Raw genomic sequence first — 25660 nt, 5'->3', positions numbered from 1 at the left:
TGTCAAGCCGTGACGACTCGCAACAAGTAAAAACACAAATCAAATTCACTAACATCAACTTATCACTTCGATCCGTGAAACCATAAAGCTGTCCAAATACAAATTCCACTTTGCACTGCCGGGCAGGCTCTCGAGTCGAACTTCAAAGAGATAACATTGATTTTAATCAAAATTCATTATCTCCACTCAGTTCTTTGTTCTGCCAGTGCTGCTTGTGGTATGCAGATTGTAAGAAAAACACATTTCCATTCGCGGGAATTGGTTTTGCGATTCCCGAGCAACAATGTTTCTCGTTGGCTTCGAGTTCGGGTTTGGGAAAAATGTCAGCGATTTCATTTTCTCCAGCATAGGAATGATTTAATTAGACAGATTTTCCCACTAATTCCAACAGCAAACCGAATGGAATTTACTCTCGGATGGCGTTTTGCCGATTTAAATATTTATGAGGTACTTCTTTCAATTATCGTCGAATTCTTACCTCGTCCAGTGGACATCCGGTGGATCGCAGTACGGCATGGGACTGCAGTATCAGCAGCTTGAGCAGTTTATCCTTGATCTCCGCCAGCTGGGACGGTTTGTTCCGCAGGATGGTGATCTTTAGCGTTACGACCGAGGTCAACTCCCCAAGGATGTCGTTAACCGAGACCAGCGGATTGTCGGAGATGGCGTCCAACGACAGTGACTTCCAGTTCTTGATGGAGATTGATCCTGTCGATTGGGAAACAGTAAAAAAAAGAGAAAGAGAACGGGGAAAAGGGGATTACTTCCGTAGTTCGATGAAGAGATGATTGATTCGTACGTCGATTGGGATTCAATTACCTCTGGCTGCGTTGGAAATCTCCGAGGAATAGCCAAGCCGTTGCAGAGCGGTCGTGACGATATCACAAAACGGCGTGGCTGCCGGGATGATGACGTAGCTGTCGGTTTCGATGTTCGGTCGCCGTTTCCAGGGACTGCGGGCGTCAAAGTTCAACGTTGCCTGCAGGGAGCTGACAGATTCAACCACGCAGTGAAGTGGCAAGGATTTAGCTGAAAGAGCACATAGAAAGGAAAATGGAACGCCGTTTAATAAGGCGAAAAACTTAAAACTCGTCAATGTCGCGTCGATAAAATCTTCCAATAATCTTTAAATGCTGCTTCCGAGAAGCGACAACCAGGACGGCTGGCTAGCTGATGATGCGAAGCGCAAGCGGAAATTTTAATCCCTTTTCACTCAACTCTCGAGCAGATAGAGCTGAGCGAGCACTTTAACAGCAAACAGTCTCGGTCCGGATTCTTCTGCACCCATCTCCACTGACGAGCAGATAATTCCATTTCAGAAATCATAAAATCAACAATTTAAAACATTTTTGCTTCATCAAAATTATTAGCTGCCAACGAGCAAAGAAATCTCATCCCCTTAACCTTTAAAAATTATCTCTTCATTAAATTTGATTTCCTCCCGCTCAGCGTGTTTGCCCCCTTTCCGAAACGATTGCCAATGGGAATTATTATCCTTCACCCTCATTTGTACAGTCGGGTAAGTCTGAGCTGAGCCACCCTTCGTCGATGCACTAGTTTTCTCCTAGTGATGAACATTTCTGTCTTGACATTTCCACCCCGTACTCGCCTGTTGTCTCTCTGTCTCTCTGTTCGTATACAAAGTAGGGAGGGAGAAATTTCTCCACTAAAAAGCCAACATTGGACAAATCCGACCGATCCTTGCTCTGTCGCATCATATCTGACAAGAAGTCACTTCATTTGTGGCGGTTTCGTCGACAGTCGTGTCGGTTTGCTAGCTGCTTTGCCATCATCGGGAGTCGTCTGCCTTCCAAGGGGGTGGCCGATTGAAATCTTTTGACGCTTCATTTCGTTTCCGCTGGAAAGCTGAAGCGCGGTGAAAGCAGCTGAACGGGATGACACCGTGCTATCAGCTACACTGCGGTTTCCGGAGTTGGTTCCGGGAGGAGGGCACACAAAAACCCCAACGATCAAATCTCGGAATAAGTGGAAGAGTGTGTTTTAGCAGATTCCGAAGTGGTGATTGGAGTGGAAAAAAAAAGATTCCCGATGACTGCCAATCAAAGGTGAGTGAAAGTAGCGGTGTGAAAAAATTTCACGAACCGTGGAGTTCGAGTTGATTGAATTTGGTGCTCTTAGACGTTTGCGGCTTTCGAAGGGATGACGGCAGAAGGGTAACTGTTCAACGGATTCATGTTGCTCCTAGGGCAAAGCCATTACTGGATTAATTTGGAAGCTTTCATTTTAAGATGCATACAATGACGAGAGACATAAATTTTCCTATCAAGGCAGCTTGATGAGATTTTTTTTAAATTTCTCATGCAATGATTGATTTCCACTTTTACTCAGTTATTTTGCTTATTCGAACAAAACGATATAGTGATGGTTACAAGGAATTAATATCAAATTCTTTGGCATCAACAATATTTGTGAACGTGACTCCAGCAAAACCGCAATGTTCACGTGTTTCGACACACAATGCTTATTTGTTTATTTGTTTATTTGTTTATTTGTCTATTTGTTTATTTGTTTATTTGTTTATTTGTTTATTTGTTTATTTGTTTATTTGTTTATTTGTTTATTTGTTTATTTGTTTATTTGTTTATTTGTTTATTTGTTTATTTGTTTATTTGTTTATTTGTTTATTTGTTTATTTGTTTATTTGTTTATTTGTTTATTTGTTTATTTGTTTATTTGTTTATTTGTTTATTTGTTTATTTGTTTATTTGTTTATTTGTTTATTTGTTTATTTGTTTATTTGTTTATTTGTTTATTTGTTTATTTGTTTATTTGTTTATTTGTTTATTTGTTTATTTGTTTATTTGTTTATTTGTTTATTTGTTTATTTGTTTATTTGTTTATTTGTTTATTTGTTTATTTGTTTATTTGTTTATTTGTTTATTTGTTTATTTGTTTATTTGTTTATTTGTTTATTTGTTTATTTGTTTATTTGTTTATTTGTTTATTTGTTTATTTGTTTATTTGTTTATTTGTTTATTTGTTTATTTGTTTATTTGTTTATTTGTTTATTTGTTTATTTGTTTATTTGTTTATTTGTTTATTTGTTTATTTGTTTATTTGTTTATTTGTTTATTTGTTTATTTGTTTATTTGTTTATTTGTTTATTTGTTTATTTGTTTATTTGTTTATTTGTTTATTTGTTTATTTGTTTATTTGTTTATTTGTTTATTTGTTTATTTGTTTATTTGTTTATTTGTTTATTTGTTTATTTGTTTATTTGTTTATTTGTTTATTTGTTTATTTGTTTATTTGTTTATTTGTTTATTTGTTTATTTGTTTATTTGTTTATTTGTTTATTTGTTTATTTGTTTATTTGTTTATTTGTTTATTTGTTTATTTGTTTATTTGTTTATTTGTTTATTTGTTTATTTTTTATTTATGTTTCATTTGCATGAGATAACAGATTTTCTCTCTTTGTCTATTAAAGTACGTTCAGAACAATCCTTTCGACCATGAGAAATAGCAAGACACCCAACTGTTCCCAGTAGAATCCTTGAATGGATAAATGTTCCAGTAGCCAGAATGATCCATGTGCCAACCATCGATGACGATGGCGATGTTGGGAAAATGTTATGATTAAGCAGCCACAAGTTTCCTCCGATGGTTTACGTTTTGTGGGAAAGGAAAAACTCAAGCAAGTGTAGTTCTCCCCGGAGATAGGATAGAATAAGGTGGGCAGCTCTAGCGTATGAGCCAATGATGTTGTGCTTCTCGAAGTACATCAACGGAGAAGATTTTGGCAAGCTTTGCGAATTTCACGAAAACACACTTCCATTCACTAACTGACGGGCGAACAGATCCGGGAGGTGTTGCATGTTTCCTCGGATCCTAGAAGATGAAGCAAGCGAACCGTAGCTGAGAACACTACTCCAGATGATGCTAAGTAGCATCACAGTGGATGCGCGGGTAGGAGGTGCTAAATAAGATCTTAAGTATAGTTAAAAGTGCACAAGAGGGTGAAAAGAAGCGTTTTAATTTGCATAACACGCTTTCGCTTAAATAATTGTAACAACATTTTACACACCACGGCCCTCACTTGAGTGCTCTGTGAAGGGATTTCGCGTAGTTATGCTTCGATGGAAAAACTTGTGCAAAATTTCGCTCTTTCTTCAGTGATTTTTAATCTTTCACATCGCTCGCTTGTCTACTCCAACTATTTGATCCCCAGAAATCTACCGACCGTCAGCTTCTATTAACCGGAGACTGCTTCCAGGCCCCGCATGTAGGACCCAGCTACTTCCCAGTGCATTGTGGTAAACCATCTAGAACGCAGAAAAGAACTGCTCTCGAGAAACAGGAATATTTTAATTAACCCCTTTTGATAAAGATTAAGGTATTTACGAATGTATAACGACTGATACTGTTCCTAATAATAAACGTTCTGTGTGTGTTTTTCTCGGTTCTCTTTCCCGTTCCCAGTCGGCATCAGAAGTGTAGCAGCTGGACCGGGCAGACCAAAACTCCCGGTACGTTTTCTCGTCCATCGTGCTTAAGCTCTGGGGCAACATCAGCCAGAACAGAAGAGAGCTTGGTCTTCCACAAATGATATGAAATATGAAGTGTAATCCTCAATGTTAACTCGATAATACCTCTTTAGCCTTTTTCTCCGTCCACTCCCGAATACCTTTGTCCAGTTTCAGGAAGGCCTTTTCACTTTATAAAATTTAAACTATTAGCCAGTTGACCCACCCCACTCGGGGTCCAGCACTCGAGTCGCACGATTTAAGGGAACAAGAGCACACAGGACAGGCCACAACAATCCGACTAGCAGTTCATGAAACCCGCCACCCAACCCCCGCCAAAACCGGACCATGCTGACTTAGTGCCCGCATGTATGACTGTCGACATGTGTTACTTTGGCTTTCGGTTAGATCCCATCATACCCTCGATCAGCCTCGGTTGGACAAAATTCTTGCTCGCCTGGCATGGTCGGAAAGCCGGTGCTCCCCAGAAGAAGGAAGAAGTAGAAGAAGAAAAAAAATGACTGCAACAATGGCAGGACGATTGAGGTTTGGGGTAGGGTCACAGCGCAGCTTGGAACATGTGTTTTTGGCGAGATATAGTTCTGGTTCGGTCCAGTTGATCTCGGGCTTCGGCCCCGGAGTCCGACCGACAGCGGGTGCAGCGCCGCTTCCAGGAACATGATGAATAAATCGCTGGGATAAACTTTTCACCGGCGCTCGGATTCGATACAGCTGAAATCGGACGCGGTTTGATTTCACCGGAAGTCGGTCGGTGAACGGTGTAACTTTAGGGGAAAACTGAAATGTCTTCGAAACAATCAGAGTTTAAAGATGGTTTGTTCGAGGAAAGAGTACATGAATTTTGATTTCTGTCCAGAAGTAAGGTGAGAGATTTACTGATTTATCAAGATTGAAAATCTTCAAACTTTATAAAAAAAAACAGTTTTTTGGGTTCAAAAATCAATAATTATCAAAACGAGTTTTGAGAATACTCTTGTTTCTAGACCAAATATGTAAAATATAAGTAGAAAAAGATTCTCTGGAGGAAAATATTGCCTTCATTGCCAATCTTAGCGTTTCAGTTATTATAATTATTAAACTAAATTTTAAAACAAACAGATGGAATTTCGGACTATTTGACACTTTTTATTTTAACCCAATAATAACTGTACAATTGTGATAGGCCTTGAACCTTGAGTCAATTGGTACTCATTTTTCAAATTTAAATTTAAACTTGAATGGATTTTGTTTTAATAATAATAATTGCCTCTCTAATGTTGTTCGGAAGTTTGAAGCTGATGGTGATTTTTTCCACTGTGAAACATAATGCTCCGTGCTACGCAAGGAACTGCTTGTTTATTGTTTTATTCGCAATCTTGCTACGTTATAACATCGAGACAGGCGCGTATACATACATTTAAGTAGATGACGCAGTAGAGATGACCTAGGTAAAAACCCAGTTTTAATGGATGTTTTTTTTCAATTTCTAAAAAGTGTCCGATTTAGCCCCTGTCTCCTCTATATTATGAAAACAATTATGAATTTTTTTTCTGTGTCTACGCCTGCATCGTAATGATTTTTCTGTCAAACTGATGTCAAACTCAAAAACCGCTTAAAATCAATGATGATTGATCTTGCTCCCAGAAACCCCAGTGTTTATATAGTTTCATTTTAGTAATTTTAGTTTGATTTCAATAATAGTGATCGGCTGCATTGGAACCGATCATGTATTACGTATATTATAGTCTGGTACATTTTAACACCCTTCCCCTTTCGTATACTTTCGTAGATAAAATTATCACGTCTTCAGTCGCTGATAGTTTAAAATGATTTTAATGATTTACCTACGAAAATTCATTGATACGGTTGAAAATAAAAATAGTCCAGGAATATTTTATCCAAATATTGATATACAGGGTGCTCCTTCTTTTATGGTATGTAAACGCTGAATAACTTTCACATTAATACACCGAGCGATTGCCTCAGATATGTCTTGGAAACATCAATTCAGTACAATTTTTGCCTTGAATCGCTTTAAACCGAAACAACGTACTAAAATTGTGACACTTTACATCGAAAACAGTCGTATTAACTCAACGTGCATATCGGAAAAGGTACAAAGGCACCATCTAAAAATACTATTCGTGGACTTCTTTTTGTGGGGTTATCTGAAAAGCAAGGTTTACACCACCCAGCTTCAAACTATTGACGAGCTCAAGGCAAACATTCGTACTCAAAACGGACGCTATAACACCCGAGATGCTCGAAAAGGTCATGGCAAACGAAGAAACAGGGAGTCATTGCTAATAAAGGTGGCCGCTTAATTGATATTGTTTTTAAAAACTAGTGAAAAAAATTGTAAGGTACCAATCCAGTGGTGTCTCGTAACTAAATTTACGGGTTGGGACTAAGCATGTGGTATAATATCAGATGTAATAGTTCGTTGCTAGTGAAGACTAAAGATTGGTGAATAAATATTCGCTTGTGTTTTTCAATACAATGAATTAACAATATACCTTTGGATGGGATGTTTTTTTTATTAAACTTATTTTGTATCATCAACACAATAGAAGAATTTGGTGCTTAGCACGTTGAGCAAATCTGTCAATACATCATCAACAGAACCGCTTTGACGTTGCAACTAAGACAGCAATTTGTTTCCAACTGCCATAAGCATAAGCCACAGAAGCCTCTCTAGAAGGTGCGTATCCACGTTCGGTATCATCGGTACCATCCGACCTGATTTCATCGAATAATAAATAGAGAATCTGAAAAAAATTAATGCGGATTTGGATGCAGTTAATTCCTTCAATTTGACTGGCTGTGCAGTGCACAAGGTGCACATAAGGATGAGACACCACTGTACCCAACTGAATAAAAATCACTTATAAAAATCGGTTGTTTTTTATCAAAGTTATTCAATGTTTACATACGGACATAAAAGATGGAGCACCCTGTCGAAACTATCGTGACAGTACTGCACCCAACAGTTTTAGGAGCAATAGTCAACAACAAACAACAGTCAGCGTTCAAATCCACGACGCTCAAATGGAATGTTTTGGATAGTGTTTTGATGATCAATATAGTTGGATTTAGGGGCGCTTTGTGATACCGGAAAAACATGAAACAATGGTTTGTAAAACTTTACTTTCCAACAAAATGAGTCTGCCATTTTTGCTGGTAATTTTGATAAAACGGCAGTTTCAACTCTGTTCTATTGAGAATTCAGAAAAAGTTATTTTATACATTTGCTCAATTCAGATAGTGCTACCGTTATCATTACGCGGTAAAGTCTATTGCTTGAAAAAATATATTTTTCTTATCGTCAGAGAAACCCAACGCCGTGCAATTTTATTACAGGTTATGAAAATCTCTGTTGCCATAATTTCTCATTTTTTCAAAGCTTCGAATATAGATACACAAGCAAAAAAGGAATACAAAATTTCTCAAATGTCTTTACCGGATGAACAATAGGAAACAAAATATGTTTTTTTCTTTGAAAAGTGGTTCAAATGAACAAGCAAAGAGTTTGCATCGCAGAAGCTAAAATGATGTTTTTTTTACAAATTTTTACTCTGGATTTTTAATGATTTCCCGTATACGTTTTCCAGTGAGCAGAACTGGTGATGGTTTCACGACATAACAAAAAATTAAAGATTTCTGTTAGGGATGGTGATTTTTTAAATAAATAAAATTATCAGACTACGTGAACTTTCAGCCCCTCCCCTCTCGTAGGCAAACGTAGACTTAACTTCTCTGTAGTTTATGAACAACCCCTTTCTAGATTTGTTATTTTTATATCTGATTCCAATTCTTCCCACTCAACACAGCACAAGGTAGATTGAAGCAAGCTTTTTGTTTTTTTCATAAAGAAAAGTTATGCAATCATTGTGAAAGCCAACTTTTTGATTGAGTCCTGAAGTGCTGATAGTCTTATACCATTCTACTCAGCTAAAAAAAAAGTCTGTGTATATGCGTATGTGCGAGTGCGCTCAATTGTCTCAGAGATGACCTGACCGATTTTCAAAATCAAGGTTATGTATCATATTCCAATAGATAAATTACGATTTTTACTCGGATCTCATTCCCGATGGTGAATTGAAAAAGTGATATGTTCCAAAACTTACAAAACACATATATTTTTTCGAATGAACTGTCTTTCTCAAACGTAGGTTCAAATGGAAGGCCTTCAGGTTCTATACAAAAGTGATGATTTTTAACGGGGTGCAAACCCCAGTTCCTGAGTTACAGGATGACATGTGTAAAAGGAGAAAAATATGAACTCATTTTTTGTCATGTACAAGGCAACACCAATTTTTATAAACTCAGATTCAAATGAATAGACTTAAAACCCATACAACATTCCTAAAATTTATTTTAACAAGTTGACTGCCACGACCATTCTCATACGACCAGAATATACGAGTTATCTCGTAGGTTGGCGGTCAACGTGTTAATTCGACTTCCGATTCTGAAATTACAGACTAATTAGTGTACAAATTTTGATCTAAGCGACCATGTAAACAGAAGCAAATTTCTTCAAATTTTCTTCATAAATTATTCCAGTTTTGCAGAATTTGTTTGTCATAGATCCACAGTTTCCATTTACGAAAAAAACACAACTCTAAACTGGAACTCACTATGATTTCGAAGAGATGGTAGCACCAATTTTCACAAGCTTAGATTCAAATTAAAGGGCTTATAGTTGCAAAGTTGACTGTAAAGTTTCATTTGAATCTGATTTCTGGTTACGCTATTTTAGGATGATGAAAGTAACAAGTGATGCACGATGCAAAGAACGCAAAAACTAAAGATTGTTTCACTTCGGTGGTTTCGTTAGTTGATGGCGAATGGTCATACAGTTTCCCAGTTTTCGTATTCCAGAAGTACCAGAAATAAAGGTCGAACATTTCAAAATGGAACTCACATCGTTTTCTCACTCATGGCTTCACTTTTTTCTTATAAACTTATATTCAAATGAAAAATCTAATATTCCCATAAACAATTATTAGACATTTTCTGGGTTCAATTTGCGGTTTTGGTATTATAAGATGAGTGTTGAAAATGTCCCGGGTTGACGGGTCAGGGCATAAGGCGTTGATCTTACAAGCCAGTTGTCGTATGTTCGAGTCCCGACCTGGAAGGATAGGATATAGGATCGTTGTACTAGCCATGTAATAACTCTGTACGCTAAGAATCGGCTGCAAAGTCTTTTGAAACAGAAAGGCCAAATTCCACAAAAGGAATGTAATGCCAGGACTTTGCTTTTGTTGAAAATAACAAACTGTTGATGATGCAAAAACGTATAAAAAATCATCAAAACTTCGCAGCAAAATGCCGAATTAGATCGGAAACACGAGATTTTACTGGTCATCCACACACAGCTAAAATCTATTGCTGGTACCATGATTTTTAAATCATGAAATCATGAACCATATCCTCTCATGAAATTTCATGAGAGAAATGATTAATATCATGAAAACTTTCATGAAAGATGTGTTGTTGTTCATGATATCAATCGTTTCAATCATCAAATCATGATTTATTGTGCATGATAAACATGATTCATGATTTCATGATTTTTAATCATGGTTCCGGCAATAGATTTTTATCCGTGCATCAACCAGTAAAATCTTGTGTTGCCGATTTGATTTTGCTTTTGCTAACAGCAAAATTATTGCTGACAATATCAGAAATAAGTTACAGTTACTAAATTGACGATTACCGAGACTCTCAGTAAATATCCATTTTGCTGAGCACCCGGCTGTGCAAATCTCGACCTTTGTTACCGAAATTACACCGAATTCTCAAAAATGACTGAGCCGATTTTTCAAATTTAGAACCAAATATGAAGTCTAATAGTCCCGTAGGAGGTTGATAAATTATATTTGGTTCCAATTTTATGTTCAAGTATTATAGGATCATGAGCGTTAAAAACTTCAAACCTTCGTTTATAATTGCGATGCGAAAAACACAAATAACTTAAAATTATTCCAGTACAGAGTGTGGCATCATGAGCCATTTAATAGTTACCATAAGTTGAGTATGATTGGGTTAGTGTGTAGACTGCGTGGAAGTGTGAGATGTGGTGAGACAGTGAGGTAGGGAAGATCTAGTAGCGAGTTTGTTTGCAATAAGAAAAATATCCACGATTAGGCGAATATCACACATAGGTTTTTCTAGGTTAGAAGCTTCTTTCTCAAACTCCGGAAATAGTGGTCACATTTCTAAAATAGATTTTTTGTCATGTTAAAGGTTATGAGAAAAGCGCAATTACGCCACTAAGTAATTGAAAACGGTTCATTTGCCAAAGTATTACTGAGATAGATTTGATGATGCTATTCAATACTACAGCCATATTATTAGATCTTTGCTGAAAAATTTATACATCTCTGAAATATGGTTTTTATTTCCAAATATTTCTGAGTTTCCGAAAACGGACTCATATTTTGAGATCATTTTATCCATTTCAACCAGAGCATTTTGGCGTCAGATGGTGTTAAATCGGGAACATGGACTTTGTGAAATAACATTTTCGCCCGACGAACGACCGCAACTTGGTTAAAGCCGGACATAAATAAACGATATAAAAAAACCTGTTTTAGTCCACCTAGTTGTGTAATGATGCCTTTCTCATATACATATAATATTGTGGTATTCTATTCAAAATTTTTCTCTTCGATTTTTGAAAGAAATTGTTTGTGTATATCATACAGAACAAAACAGTGCTTTGATTGCGTAGGTCATCCTTAAGAAAACGAAGTGGGTTCACTATTATATGCACTTCCGGCACCGGAAACCGAGAACCGGTATAATCTAAGTCGGTTCGTACGGCCACCAACTAACATGACGTACAAACTCTACTAGTACGCACTCTCAATTACGATTTAAACGTTTGTTGCATCCGAAAATATGCAGTAATTTTTGGTAGGACCATAAGACCTTGCAATTGACCCTAAGGTTGGGAATAACGGTTTAGAGTCCAATTTATAGCATTTTTTACGGTTTTTGTTCCGCCGGTTTATGTGACGGTGTACAATATTGAACACACTTTACCCTATAACTCCGGAACCGGATGTCGGATCCGGATAAAATTCAGGAATTCCGTATGGGACCACGAGACCTTTCATTTGAATCTAAGTTTGTCAACATCGGTTTAGCCATCTCCGAGAAAACCTTGTGAGATTATTTGACACACACACACATCCATCCAATACTGAATCAAATGTGACTATCATAAAAGTTTAAAATTTCGATAACAGAAATTATACAAAACCTATCTGATTTTGGTATAAATTCAGCAGTTCGTTAAAATGTCAAGATTTTATATAAAAAAAAACCTAAATCGATTATATTTAATTATATCTAAGATTATTATATAAGTGTGCATCTTAATATATTTTTTTGGTATAAATAATAAAATGAACTGCAATTTCGATGTAATTCTGATATGGTTTTCGGATCGGGTTCTATTCAAATAGTTTCTGGCCTGAGCCGAAAAATGTGATCAAGCGTTGTCGTGATGGAAAATAATCGTTGTGCCTTATTTACTGACTTGGCTCTCGAAACTGAAAAGTTTTTCGTTTAGATCAAGGAAAAGTGGAGGCTAAAGAGATGATTTGCTTAAGGCGAATTCAATCTGTTCTGCAGTGTGAAAATTAACTTCTTGAAAAACAAACCCTGCGCAGTGCCTGTCTATCGATTTCCAATCAAGCTGAAGTTCTTTTCATCAAATGTGAATTACAACTGCACCGTGACAGAGAAAAAAAACAGACTTAAAAAGTACCTCTCGAAAAACCACTCAAAACTGAACCAAAGCTCTCAATCGATGATCGATACTCCAGTACCCACAATCTAGGAAGAAGGGAAAATCCCTCATTCACGCTAATCCGAATGTCCCAGGACTACAGCAATCTGCTGGTGGCTCCACCACACGGAAACCCCTCTTAAGTTGGATGAGTTGAAAATCTTCCATCCTTTCATCCTTTATTTATAATACATTACACAATTGGATGGATGGATGGCTGCGACGAAATAGGACTGACGGCATTTTCCATTTCCACACAGTGTGCACTGCACACACCGGATGCCATTCCGGTCGTCGAGGACTGAGACGAGAAGTGGCGGAAAAAGTCGCCTCGAAAAGACACGTGGTGGAACTTTTGTGCCTTTCTCTCTCTGTCATCGTTTCGACGGTCGTCGGTTGGGTGGCTGCCGGAAAGGGTCAAGTAGGGGAAAGTCTTATAAAGCGTCCCTGCTAGCCAAAATGCCCCCTTTCCTTTCTTAAGCATTGAACACTTTTCTGAACCAAAGTTTAATCACTAACACTATCTTTTCGTAGAATCTTTCTGCTATGCAAGTTTGGTGGTTGTCGTTTGCAGGAAAGTATCAAAAAACTAAAAATGTCATTTGGCAGCTTTTCGATGTAAGGTTTTGCTTCGACTAAATTAATGTTTTATCCGCCATTTCTTTGACATACTAATTATCTCAAAACAGTAACTTTATGGACATTTCAAGAAGCATAATGCATCATTGTTGTGGGATAAAATGTCTTTCGTTGTGTGTCATGCCACTGATTTGTTGTGAGACATATTTTACGGCTGCTGGGGCATTATATCTGAGGCGAGCGAAAAAAACTAAGAATGTGACCGTTTTGGAAAATGTGTTTATATCAATCAATTCTCATTTTTTCTATTGGAGTCATTGAAAATTATGTTCCTCATCCGTATTGCAATGCAATACTTACATTCTCGAGGAAAATATATCAATACACTTGGAAAGATCTCAATGTTTTCTTAAGGGGGGCATATTATAACACTTTACCCTATGGGATAAACAGTAGAATAGAGTCGGATGAATATCGGATTGTCGAGACTTGGTGAGTAGCTCCCGTTTCGATCGGCGGGGGCGAAAGAGTTCAGTTTTCCCGATGATGGATGAAAAGCAACGGAAGTGCCGGGAACGGCAAATCCTTCTTTCGGATTATTCCATTTTCTTGTGTCTCGGATGGCTTTTTTTCCGCTCTCATCGCTTTCATCGGGAACGATAGTGGTTTTACTCTCGAAAAAGATAAACCAGAAAAGTGACAAGGAAGAATATGTATATATAGAAAAAATCTGAACTTTACACAGAATGGTGGAATTTTGCAAATCGCAAAGAAAGAGATAAGAAGACAAGACTGAACCAAATGGGTGGACAGCTGAAACGGTGGACGGTAGGCGGAAGCAGCGGGTTGGGGGGTATTGGATGGATGAATGGTTGTCTATATTTCACCCCGGCTGTAAGATTCGGTCGAGAGAGACACAATCACACAGGGATAGGTGTGTGTGTGTCTAAAAGATTTTAGAAAATGGAAGGATTAAAACCCTCTTTCCGTTCGGCGGAACAATTGAGTGGCCGTGTTTGAGGCGACGGTTGTTTGTTGCATCGCACACTCGACTTAAGAAGATCGTCGTATGAACCCCGGGCGTCAAAGAAGGGCAACTCCCGTGAGTTGATTATATTATAGTATGACGATATCGAGCTCAACATTAGGATTGAATAGTTCAAGATGAGGTCAAAGGAAACCTCACGGGACTATTGAACTGACTTGCTTCTCTAGTCATGCTGTTTGGAATTTATAAAAAAATGTTGATCCTAATTTCTATTACTTATCCATTGTTTTTTACATTTTTGAATTTGTTTATAACCTGAAATATTGAAGAGTCTAAAGATTTCAAGTAAATTTTTTATCATACTCATATATGCAATGGTTTCAAGTAGATCTCGTACACATCAGCTAGGATTTTCTTTGGGGATCCATACCCCAAGCAAATCCTGTTCGTTGACCGAAATTCCTGCGAAAATCCCTCCAAATAACAAAGTGAGTCAGCCTGACCAGCCCGGCGGACATCCATGCAAAGGCAGGTTCCTAGTTTTAAAATAATATGATTTCTTTTGCTTAGGGATTAGGAACATAGATCCCTCGCTTCGACTCGATACCGAAAGGGTTGGCTTTTCTCGGGCGAAACAAGGACATTCCTTCGGAATGAGGTATTAGCTCCTTATACACTTTCGATTTATCTTAGCTCTTGGGCCAAAAATGTGAAGAGGTTCTTCGGTTGTTCGAGAAAGTTAAAAGAGAAGAAGCAGCGTGTAAAATTTGTCACTTCGTTCCATATTCAGACTAGTTTTCAGTATGCTTGACCCGGCTTGGAATCTGCCATAGCTAATGCCACATAATCGTCTCCGGTTCGTAACAAAACACAAACAGTCCCGTTCCCGTTTGTGTGGGGGCTCAAGGTGGGTTAGCTCCTATCTCTGCTGCTGTGCTAAGCACCCCGAAGCGCTCCCCGCTTCAACCTCGAACAGAACAGATCTGCTGGAAAGGCCAAACACAAACAATGGCAAACCAATCTTTCGATTAGATTTCGCAAAATAAACCAACTGAAATGGACTAATCCATCGATGTCGACTGAACGGTGCTTCGCAGTGCAGATCCGTAGCATTCTCGGTGTAAAAATTTGGCGACCAATATTCACTAAACATTTCAAGCTCCCATCCAAAGGTAGATCGTACTCGACTAACGAAAACCATTTAAACCAGTCACGTTTTTGTTTCAACTGTGACTGTAAGCAAAATAAAAGCTATCATGAAATATTCCCAAAAGATACACCGCGAGCTATGCTATATATTTTATTGATTGCAGAATAGATCACTTTGTCCTGGGAAGCTGAAGGTCGCACGCGAATGGACAGGTGATGCTGAGAAGCTTTTCGATTTAGCCCCGACAAGACGGTGACGGTGAGAATCGTAATCCCAGCGACCCACACGTGAATGGATATATGTATGTTGCCAACTGTACGGAACCACACCGTCGGCACCGTCGGACAGTCGGACCACTGCCGGACAGGTCGGTCGGACAACGAAAGCTCCATCAACCGGGCGTTGGTTGGCCAGGGTTTCAGCGATGGGTTAAAGGGGGTGGGAAACCGTTCTTGTTCACTAAAATGCGGAGAAAAAATACCGGCTTAGCCATTGAACTCGGAAATCCGATTGCCATGGATACACAAAGAGTCCAATTCCTTGCTGCTCTGCTGCAGATTCGGACACGGATTAGCACCCTCGCCGAAATGATGAGTTGTACAGTGTGATACCCGAAAAGTTGTACCGAAGTTGTTTTAGACGGCTGATGGATGGATTTAATCAGTACAGAATCTAGGAACGGGAACATTCGGTTGATTTTGGTTGGTTCGCTGTGTTACAGATGAAATCAAGATTATATCTAGTGAATTTTAGAACCGTGCCGTCTGTTTTCAGATAACGATAATTCAAAACGTCGCTATGAATTTATTAATCAAGTTAGCTAAGCAGCAAATAGATACACAAAATCTCACGCGTCTTTACCGGGTTAAAGATAGGAAAAAGAATGTGTTTCCTCTTAGAGTGGTGCAAAATAGCAATTTTACATGGTGAAGAAAGTTTATACGTTCGAGTTTTGAAGTCTCTAAGGAATTTTTTTTTTGGACAGAAACTTTTTTCTTCTAATAAACAAATAAAAACTTCTATGAATCAAAAATAGTTTCGCTGAAAACCATTACACCGAGAGAATTATTCCTACGAAAGCTTTTTTAACCGATAGCTGATTTGACGAAAGAACTGTTTCGTTGAATGGTTTTTCGTTTGAAGAATCCATTTCACCGAAGGCCATTTTATCGAAGACCATTTCACCGAAGTCGGAAACGGCAGCCTTTTGCGTACAAAACCTGTAACCGCCTCGTTTGCCCGGGCTACTCAAAGCTAGGTTTCTTTGCTATAGTTAGGTCCGAACGAGCATACATTTGCTTGGTATATACACCTATGCAACTGCTTTGATGCTTAGTGGCTTAGAAGTAAAATTCTAGGTCAACAAAACGGGCGTTAACGTATTGTCATTCATTTGTGTTCATTTTTAATCAATTCCAATTATAATATCAAGACAATTGCAGGAATCGGCGAAATGGTTTCCGGCGAAATGACATTCGGGGAAATATCCCTTCCGGTGAAATGACCCTTTCGGCGAAATGACTTTTGGTGAAACGGATTTCGGCTAAATGGCTTTCGGTGAAATGACCCTGACCTTCGTCGAAAGTTATTCCGCCGAAAGTCATTTAATAGAAGGCCTTTACGCCGAAAACCATTTTTCAAAGGTCATTTCGCCGAAGGTCTTCGCGGAAGGCTATTTCGCCAAAAGTCATTTAGCCGAAGGTCATTTCAATGAAGGCTTTTACATCGAAGACCATTTCGCCATAGTCTATTTTTCCGAAGACCATTTCGCCGTAGGCCATTTCGCTGAAGGCCATTTTGCCGAAGGCCATTTCGCTGAAGGCCATTTCACCGAAGCTCATTTTGTCGAAGGCTAACGAATCGTACAATTCGTTTAAAATCGTATTGAAATTGATTTTAACTCCAAATTTTACTCTGTTAACCCAAAATTTTACATCTGAAATTCTACCTATTTGATATAGCGGATAAATTCAGTTCACCATTGTTTTTGTACAGAAAATACTCTCTGGATTGAGCTTCACAGATTGGTTGATGTTCCTCTAGATGGAATTTGTGGGAACATTAGTTCACTTAAGCATCGAAGAATTCTCTTTGACGATTCGAAGGGTAAATTAATGCGATACTTTTCTGTTAACTTAACGCAAAGGAAGATTCGATTTTGGTTCTAGGGATTTGCTAACTAGTGTATCTAATATTAGGTATAACAATGAACTAATTACCCCAATGATGAACCATAATTTAATATTAAACTAGAATTGAAATCAAAAAGTTTCAGCACAAATAACCACATTCTAAGTTTACTGAACACTTTTACACTAATTTTTTTTGTTGAAAATATCAACTTTCTGAGACTCCCAAAAAGTCGATTTTTTTCGAGATGACACTAAATCTCGACGTTTCATGCAATTCTAAACCTTTTGGCATCACACATTTTTGTTTTCTGATTTCGGAAATTTCGTAAGGGGGTGCTGCTCGGCGGTAAAGTTTTGAAAATGTTCAATCTTGAAAAAGGGGAGTACATGAAATATCCATAATCGAAAAATTTGTTTTATGCCTAAAGTCTCAAAACTGCATGAAACGTCGAGATTTAGTGTCGTTTAAAAAATTTTTTTTTTGGAAAAATTATCTCTCTGGGACTTGGAAAAATTTTGATGTTTGATAATTTGAGTCGATTTTTTCAAAAAAAAATTTTCGAGATGATACTAAATCTCGACTTTTCATGCAATTCTAAGCCTTTTGGCATCAAAAAATTTTTTTCGATTTCGGTAATTTCATTTCTTTTTTTTTTTGCTTTGGATTTCAGAAGTAACGCGGGTTTTTACACAAATTTTTGAAGTTACGCGGCTTTCTTGTTGTGTCTTAGAAATGCATGAAACATGGAGATCTGGTTTTATCCCGAATTTTTTTTATTTTTTAACTCTCTGACACTTAGGATATTTTCGATTTAAAAAAAATATATTATTGCACTAGATCGTGACGTTTCATGCATTTCTAAGATATTCGGCATTTTTAATATCAATAAAATTTTTAGTCAAAAGTCGATTTTTTCAAATTTTTTTTTTTCAATATAAATATGGACCCGATCTGGACGTTTCATGCATTTAGAAGATATTCGGCATCAAAAAAAAAATTTCTTTAATATTGCAATTTTTTTCTGGGCGGATTTCCAAAGCTACGCGGTCTCAATTCTCTAAGTCCCAAAGTCTTTTCTTTCCAAAAAAAAATGTTTGTGATTAAAACCATACCTCTACGTTTCATTCATTTCTAAGACAATTGGCATCAATTAAAAATTTCGGGTTGGGAAATCTAAAAAATAATTGAAGTCCAAAAGTCGATTTTTTTTCGAAAATTTGTATTTTTTTGATTGCATTTCTGCGATATTTGGCACAAAAGGTATTGAATCTTTAATTCATATCCGAAGTTGAACAGCGAGTATGCGTAGAAAAAAAATTCAAGTATCACCATATGACAAACCCTATCAACAAACAAACCATGAGGTGGACTCAAACGGATATGACGTAATTGTTTGTTATATGGCCGGATGTTTTTGCTGAAAAGCTTCGGATCTTCGAAACCTCGTTTGGCCTTCTTAACAGCAATATTATGAAAGCTCTTTGACAAAAAAATTCGGATCTACTGCAAGTCTACCTGTATCAACTGGTAATGCCTTGAATTGATTGTGGCTTCACACATACATACATAGATACATAAATTCATACATACAGTGTCAGTACGATTCGTGGATGTTTTTGCGGAGATGTGTAAATTTCTCATGGTAAGAACTATCTTCGCTTTTCTAATCTAATGTCATATGTTACACTAATTTATATTTAGAAGACGTTTCACTGTATTTATTCGACTTTGTTATGAATACCATAAAAAAAGGAAAATAGAATAATACAATCCTTAGTTTTTAAATTTGTTATACGTCAGCTACCAATTACACTTCGAAAGAAAAGAGTTAGAGTTAGGGATTCAAACATCATCGTGAAGCGTAATTCTTTTTAGACGTCAAAAGAAGAGAATCAAATACAAAAAAAATTATTATGCTATCTGTGCAATGTACTTATTAGCCGAGAATAAAGTACACCGACTAAGTATTTCACCAGATTCACTGATAAATTATCACTATACGGAAATTGTTCATAAAACTCAAACACCTGCAAAAAAAAGCTTTTCCATAGTTTCCTCGCGGTTTTAGTTAACAAAGCTACCCCGGAACAGAAGATTTCACTCTTTACGTGAACTATGGTTACTGGGTTTCATTCTACCCGTGTCATCTCCTGTGGGTCGTACTACGAACAAGCACAGCCCCAGCGGACCCAGTTGGTTTTGGTCTACAATATAGTGATTGAAGGAAAATCTGCACGATATAGGATTAGGAAATTTGTTCGAGTGTTAGTGCAGGTTACGGTTGCTTAGACGTCTCAGCTGCTACTTCTGCTGCTCAGTTCACAATTTTACAGTTTCAGGGGGTGAGGAGCCAAATCCCTTCTCGTTCGACGTCGGCTCGAGCGGTATTTATTATCTCCACCCTCGTATGTGTGCTGCTCGGGATCTTCGCCCAGCCAGTCCCGTTCCTGAAAGCTACCTCTCAGGGAAGATGTTTAAGAATATATTTATTTGATTAATAATACCTTTTAACTCTTTCTGTCTTTAGACTGCGACCGGAGCGATAGTCGTTGGGAGAGGAACCGAATAAGGAAACGGCTTAGAGCCGTAACTGTTCATCCGTCTCTGTAGCCGGTTACCGCCAGTATGGATCGGATGGAATAGGCACGTCTTGAGGTAGACACTGGTTTTGCTGCAACAGGAATTGGATTCATGCTCTACAGCAGCACAGTCGAATGTGCGGTGGCAGTGAAGGCACAAACAACAATTGGAAATTCTGGTTTAGATGAAACAGGCGTGCTTCTCCCAGCAGCTAGACCAAGGGGTTAAGGTCTTAAAATCCATCTCTCTTTCTCGAATGCCTTCGGTAAGAGTAGATCCTTGTGCGTAACGTTACCCACATACACATGCATGCAATTACTAAGACAATCCCTTCCCGCATCCCCAATACATGCTTTTACGCTCAAGTGGTTTATGGAACAGAGAACATGAAGTGTTTGGAGCCATCCAGGATCATCATCTTCATCATAATACGGAATATACACTCTGATACACATCATAACTCACTGTTCCGGCTATGTATTGGAGAAGGCAAGAACATGCTTACTTCTCGAAGTGGCGAAAATTGCGAAACGAAGATGAAGGAGTTTTGAACCTCTTTAGAGCAGGGATTAGAGACATTGAAGCGATTTATAGGAAATTATGGGGTTCCAGTAGGTTCTGCTCTCATTCGAATGACATGCAAAAGACGAATAAACTAAGTTCAAATCTGGTGCGGAGGGTATTCTTGTAGTAATATTAGTTCAGTTGTAATTTTATTCATTTGTACACAGACAAAGAAGGAAGAAGGAAAATTGTTCTCGTACTCCCTGGAGTTGGCGGATAAGAATAAAATCCTCCATTAAAATTAATCCAAGATTAGACATATGTAAAACAGAAGCGGAACCACATAGTTCATTTTCCATGCGACTCCAAGGAAACCAAAACTTTCCGTTCTGCGTAGAAAATTAATCCTTAGATAAAATAATCAATAAAGAGACTAACTTCCCTGCTTTCCCGGTGGCCCCTAGCGGAAGGAAAAACAAGAACCTAATCCGTCGTCGTAGTCCTTCTCGTTGGCAGCATCTTCGATGTTGCGGAGAAATGTTTGCCCTTTTGCCGATTACCGACTAAATTTATCAGCAGGGCCAGTCATGGCATGGAAATACGATGCCATCGATGCCTAGCTGCCAAGCGGTAGCGCTGGGAAGAAGAAAAAAAAACTTTCGAATCTTGAGATTTATTAAAATGAGGTTGAAGTTCATAATTCATCCCCGAGCCAACTTGCAAAGCAGGGTCGCCGACTATTAGGTACATAGTCTAGTTGGTGGTAAAATTTTGGGTATAACGTTTTAACATACAGAAACGATCTATTTCCATCCAACAATGGGTACTTCTACCCTGCCCATGAGCTGGATCTCCGCTTGGTTTCAAACCCAAAACCAAGCCCATGCCTATATGTGAGTAGCTACTTATCTCTCCGCCTTCGCAGCAGTGAACGTTTCGCTGTAGCGCACCAAAGATTTGCACTCCTCAGTTTCTGGCAGCTGGAAAAAGATTAAACCGAAGAAAAATTTCCACCAACCGTCTTCCTTCCCCTCTCCAGCCTCTGACCAGCTACGCAAGCAATCGTCAACAGCACTGTTTTTTCGGAACAATTTCGGCGATGGATTGAACCGTGCAGAATGTGCGTGCGGTTGGTTCTCGAAGGGTGATGGTGCCAGGATGAAGGAAAAATTATCAAAATCGCAGATAATGAGTATGGGCATGTTGCCACGCATTGCTAGAAAGCGAGTCTGCATCGGGAAATCGCGAATTCACTCTGCGTTGCCGGTTGGAATGAATGGAAGGATAATGATGACAGCGATAAGAGCTTAGATCAGATGAGAGAGAGAGAGAGCGAAAGTGTGATGGGATTCTTTTTTTTCTTCTTCCCGCCGAGGATTTCCACAAACGATGATGGCTAAGTGAGTAGCAACAGCAAAGTGTCGTCGGGGGAGGGAAGGGTGCGCCAATATTTCGCCAATGTAACGAGGGATGAATATTTTCTGGGTTTATTGTAACGAGCTTCGGAGACATTTCAGCAGATAATAATTAGAAAATTGTTATTTGTAGAACGAATTGCCACAAGTGATATTTGTGACGCAATAGAAACGAGTCGGCTAAGCCGATATCAATTGCATTGCATTTTAGTATCGATTTCAAGCTCTGTAGTGAACTCAGAAATAATTTTCTTAGGTGATCGTAGCCTTAGAAAAAAAACATTCCAGACCTTTTGTGAATTGACTAAAACATAAGCCCATACTATACTCTATAGGTTGCACTGGTCTTACAAGCCAGTAGTCATATGATCCAGCCCCGACCAGGAAGGATTCTTTGATATTTCACAAAAGAAATTTAATACTAAAACTTTGGTTTGTTTTACTTTCTATAAGTTGCAGATCGCAGAATCTCAATGAACTCAAATCCCTCAACTAAAAATGTATGTTGATACTAATCTCTAAAATGTGAAAAATTGCATTAATGATCAAGAATCTACAACCAACTTGAAAATTATTTGACATAACAATTCTTCAGCAGCATGTTACAAAGATTGACCTAGTTCAGGCCGGGGGATTTTTTTTTAGTAAAATGGCCTTAACCATCAATCCAGGAGAACTTTTTACGAACCATGAATGCAATAAATTTCCTTTTACAAAAACCCGATTCACCTCAACTTAAGGAATTAACACTAACTCGGGTCCGAAGAAAGTGAATTTTTCTTATTGTCTTTTTCTAGAATTATTTCATACCGCATTTCGGACAATATGCTTGTCTAATTTAGCGATACATATCTTGATCATCGCCTTTCGAATATTCCTGATTTAGATTATTCCGCAAAGAGCAGGTGAGCAAAGTTTTATGACACAAGAGGCGAATGACCGTAAATTAACAATCTCTTCAATTGAATTAGGACAGACCTGTAATTTTATTTAATCTAAAATTTTCCTCTCTGGAGCGACCTTTAGTTCTCTTTTAATTTCCTAAAGTTCATAGAATCCAGTGTTAAGATTTTCTTTTCTGCCGTAGTAAATCGCTTGCCGAATCAAAAAATATTTCAGCGAATTTATTAACAAAAAAAAAACAAATTTGTATTTATTGGAAATATCTCTTGCGGTACAGTGGACACTTTTGCCCGAGAGACTGCTCAAAATACATTTTCCTATATATTTTACCATCCGTCAGTATGCATCCTGGGTACCTAGTGAAAACTTCTTTCTCAAAGCTCAGAGCTCAATTTACAACCTAATTAAACGCGTTCTTTTTTAAATAACACGATTTTTGATTTAATATAATTAATTTTTTGCATAATGAAGAACACTAGCTGGCTCCATTTAGAATTGGAACAAACTTTTGCACATATTGTGGCGCTCCTGGTGGACGGATTTTGAAGTTCTTGGCGCCCACGTGTCGGGAATTCTGTCAGTTTCACGTATGATTTTTGACATTCCGCAAATCGACTGTACTTTGTAAACAATCAACATGGAAGCCGAAAGAAGGGAAAAAAATTGTGCACAGTTATTTGGAAAATCCATTGTGGTCTGCATCTAAGCTAGCTAAACAGCTGAAATTGCCCAGAAATACCGTATGGCGCGATATCAAACGGAATAAGGAAACATTAACGACGATTCGGAAGCCAATCGTCGGAGTGGAACTGTCGACCGGAAACTAAGATGGTGGTAACATTTTGAAAACGATTAAGAGGAATCCTAATCTGTCGGCCGTGATTTGACCAAAAAATTCAGTGCTGCCCATAGTACCGTGAGGAGAACTCGACTCCGGGAAAGAATCAAGTCGTATCGAGCTAGCAAACAGCCAAATCGGACCATACAGTGTGGTCAAAATTCGTGCTCGGAAACTATATGACCAGGTGACGACAAATTTGCAAGAAAATTTATGATTTGGCAGAGCATTTTCAGCTGTGGCAAAAAAAAGAAAGTTTTCGTTACATATAAGCCAATGACATCGGAATTATACCAAAAAAAGTGTCTCCAAAAACAAATTTTGCCGATCATTCCATCCCACGACCATCCCGTAATGTTTTGGACAGATTTGGCAAGCTGTCATTACAGCAAAGTCGTTCAAGAATGGTATGCAGAGAAAGGGGTCCAGTTTGTTCCGAAAAACCTTAACCCACCCAACTGCCCCCAGTTCCGCCCTATTAAGAAATACTGGCAATCATGAAGAGGAGACTCAAGGCAAAGGGAAAGGTTATCAAAGACATCAATCAGATGACGACCTGGTGGAATAAGATAGCTAAAACGATGGACGAAGAAGGTGTGTGCCGCCTAATGAGCCGTGTTACAGGAAAAATTCGAGAATTCCTTCGAAACCGTTACAAATAATTTTATCCGTATTTGTTTTTAAAGTATGAAGAAAACGCTACATTTGTATAAAAAAAGATCTTGAATTCAATAATAAATAACTGAAATACAGGCAATTGTCTTTGTTCCAATTCTATCTGAAGGAAGCTTTATGTTTACAAAACAATCCAACATGCTTCATTGAATTGAATGTTATGGCATGTACATACGTATCCAAGAATTCTTTGGAAAAAAGACAGGAGGGTAATGTCGGAGACCTAACTGGATAACGTGAATACGAATAAAACTGATATGCTTCCTTAACAATTTTGCATATAGATAAATATCCTTAGCAATTGACTGATGTCATTGTGAACGTGAATCGCCTCCACAATTGTAACGATGCATCTGTACGACACATTCATGCCAAACATATTCAAAAAAATGAAGAAATAAGATAAAACAAAACAAAAGTTGCGAAATAAATCAACACTGACACTAATCGAATGTTAAGCCTCTCCTTAAATACTGCTTTTTTACATATTTACTGTCAGTAAGGCGGGACTAACGAGAGCAAAAATTTCGACTGCAGAACAGTATATGGTGCGAAATTAATTTCAATAGTAGAATATGTCAAAGGATGGGATCGACTTTTAGTTTTTAGAAGAATCAAATCTTTCGATCTAAATCTTTCAAATCTTGAAAGTAGCTTCCGCTGCTAAATATTATCACTGATTTGGTGCGAACGGCGCTCAAAAGCAGATCGAACCATGAGCTATAGTCATCGTTGAATGATTTTGAGTGCCTTTTCTTTTGATGAAAAAAATTAGTTGAATAACGCTGGAATGAATGAACTATGAACAATCATAGTCCGAGTGCGAGAAAGACAAATAAGTACCATACAAAAACCATAGTTTTTTATTTAGACATTGAGAAAAACTTGCTTAACGATGCCTTTCTCATTTAACACATGTTTCTATAAACATGAGTTATTATAAACGAAAAACTTCTTTGAGTCTTGAATAAAAGCAAAAACGTGTGTTTGAGCCTGAGGCAAGTTTATAGGAATTCTTCGTTTTCTTTTGCATTTTCACTTTACATGACGGTATAAATTTTGAACACACGTCATCGGAAGTCGCATTCGAACAAAAGTCAGAAAAAAAAACTTTCGTTTGCGTTGGTTTATGAGTTTTTGACCACTATTTCCGGGATTTCCGGAACCTGCAACTGTGAACTGGGGTATAGCTGAAAACGGTTTGTTTAATCGGCAACTAACCAAACCTACAAATGGTAATAATTGTGAGCCAAACTTAGAAGAATTTTACCTTTTTGCATTGTCATTCCAAATGACGGGTTGCGATTTCATACATTCTCAACCCGGTAATTCCGGAACCGAAAGTCGGATCCGGATAAAATTCTACACTTCCTAATGGGAATATAATACCTCTCATTTGAAACTAAGTTTGTGAAAATCGGTTCAGTCGTTTATGAGGAATTGGAGTGATTCCGGATTTGAAGTACACGATAACTTTTTTCGGTGCTTCCGGAACCGGGAGCGGCTAGTTTAAGATATTGTAAGGTTAAGTGGTATGTGAGAAAATCGAGTGCACATTTTTAATTTCTATTGCACATTTTGCCTTGTAACTGCGGAACCGAAAG

At 37.9% G+C, this 25660-nt stretch overlaps 1 protein-coding gene across 1 annotated transcript in view; it reads right to left on the bottom strand.

The window, feature by feature from the left end:
- The window catches only part of LOC131434666 (nuclear transcription factor Y subunit gamma), a 193748-nt gene that overhangs the window by 24142 nt on the left and 143946 nt on the right, over nucleotides 1–25660 (bottom strand). Inside the window, exons 3-4 of the mRNA XM_058601636.1 lie at nucleotides 820–1029; nucleotides 479–708 (exon numbers count right to left, since the gene is read on the bottom strand). Coding sequence (XP_058457619.1) covers nucleotides 479–708; nucleotides 820–1029 — 440 coding nt within the window. The remainder of the gene's footprint in view (nucleotides 1–478; nucleotides 709–819; nucleotides 1030–25660) is intronic.

The sequence above is a fragment of the Malaya genurostris genome, chromosome 3 (assembly GCF_030247185.1).
Source record: "Malaya genurostris strain Urasoe2022 chromosome 3, Malgen_1.1, whole genome shotgun sequence".
In the NCBI taxonomy this organism is placed as follows: Eukaryota; Metazoa; Arthropoda; class Insecta; order Diptera; family Culicidae; genus Malaya; species Malaya genurostris.
The sequence above is the reverse complement of the archived record's forward strand: the minus strand, read 5'-3'. Positions and strand labels throughout refer to the sequence as shown.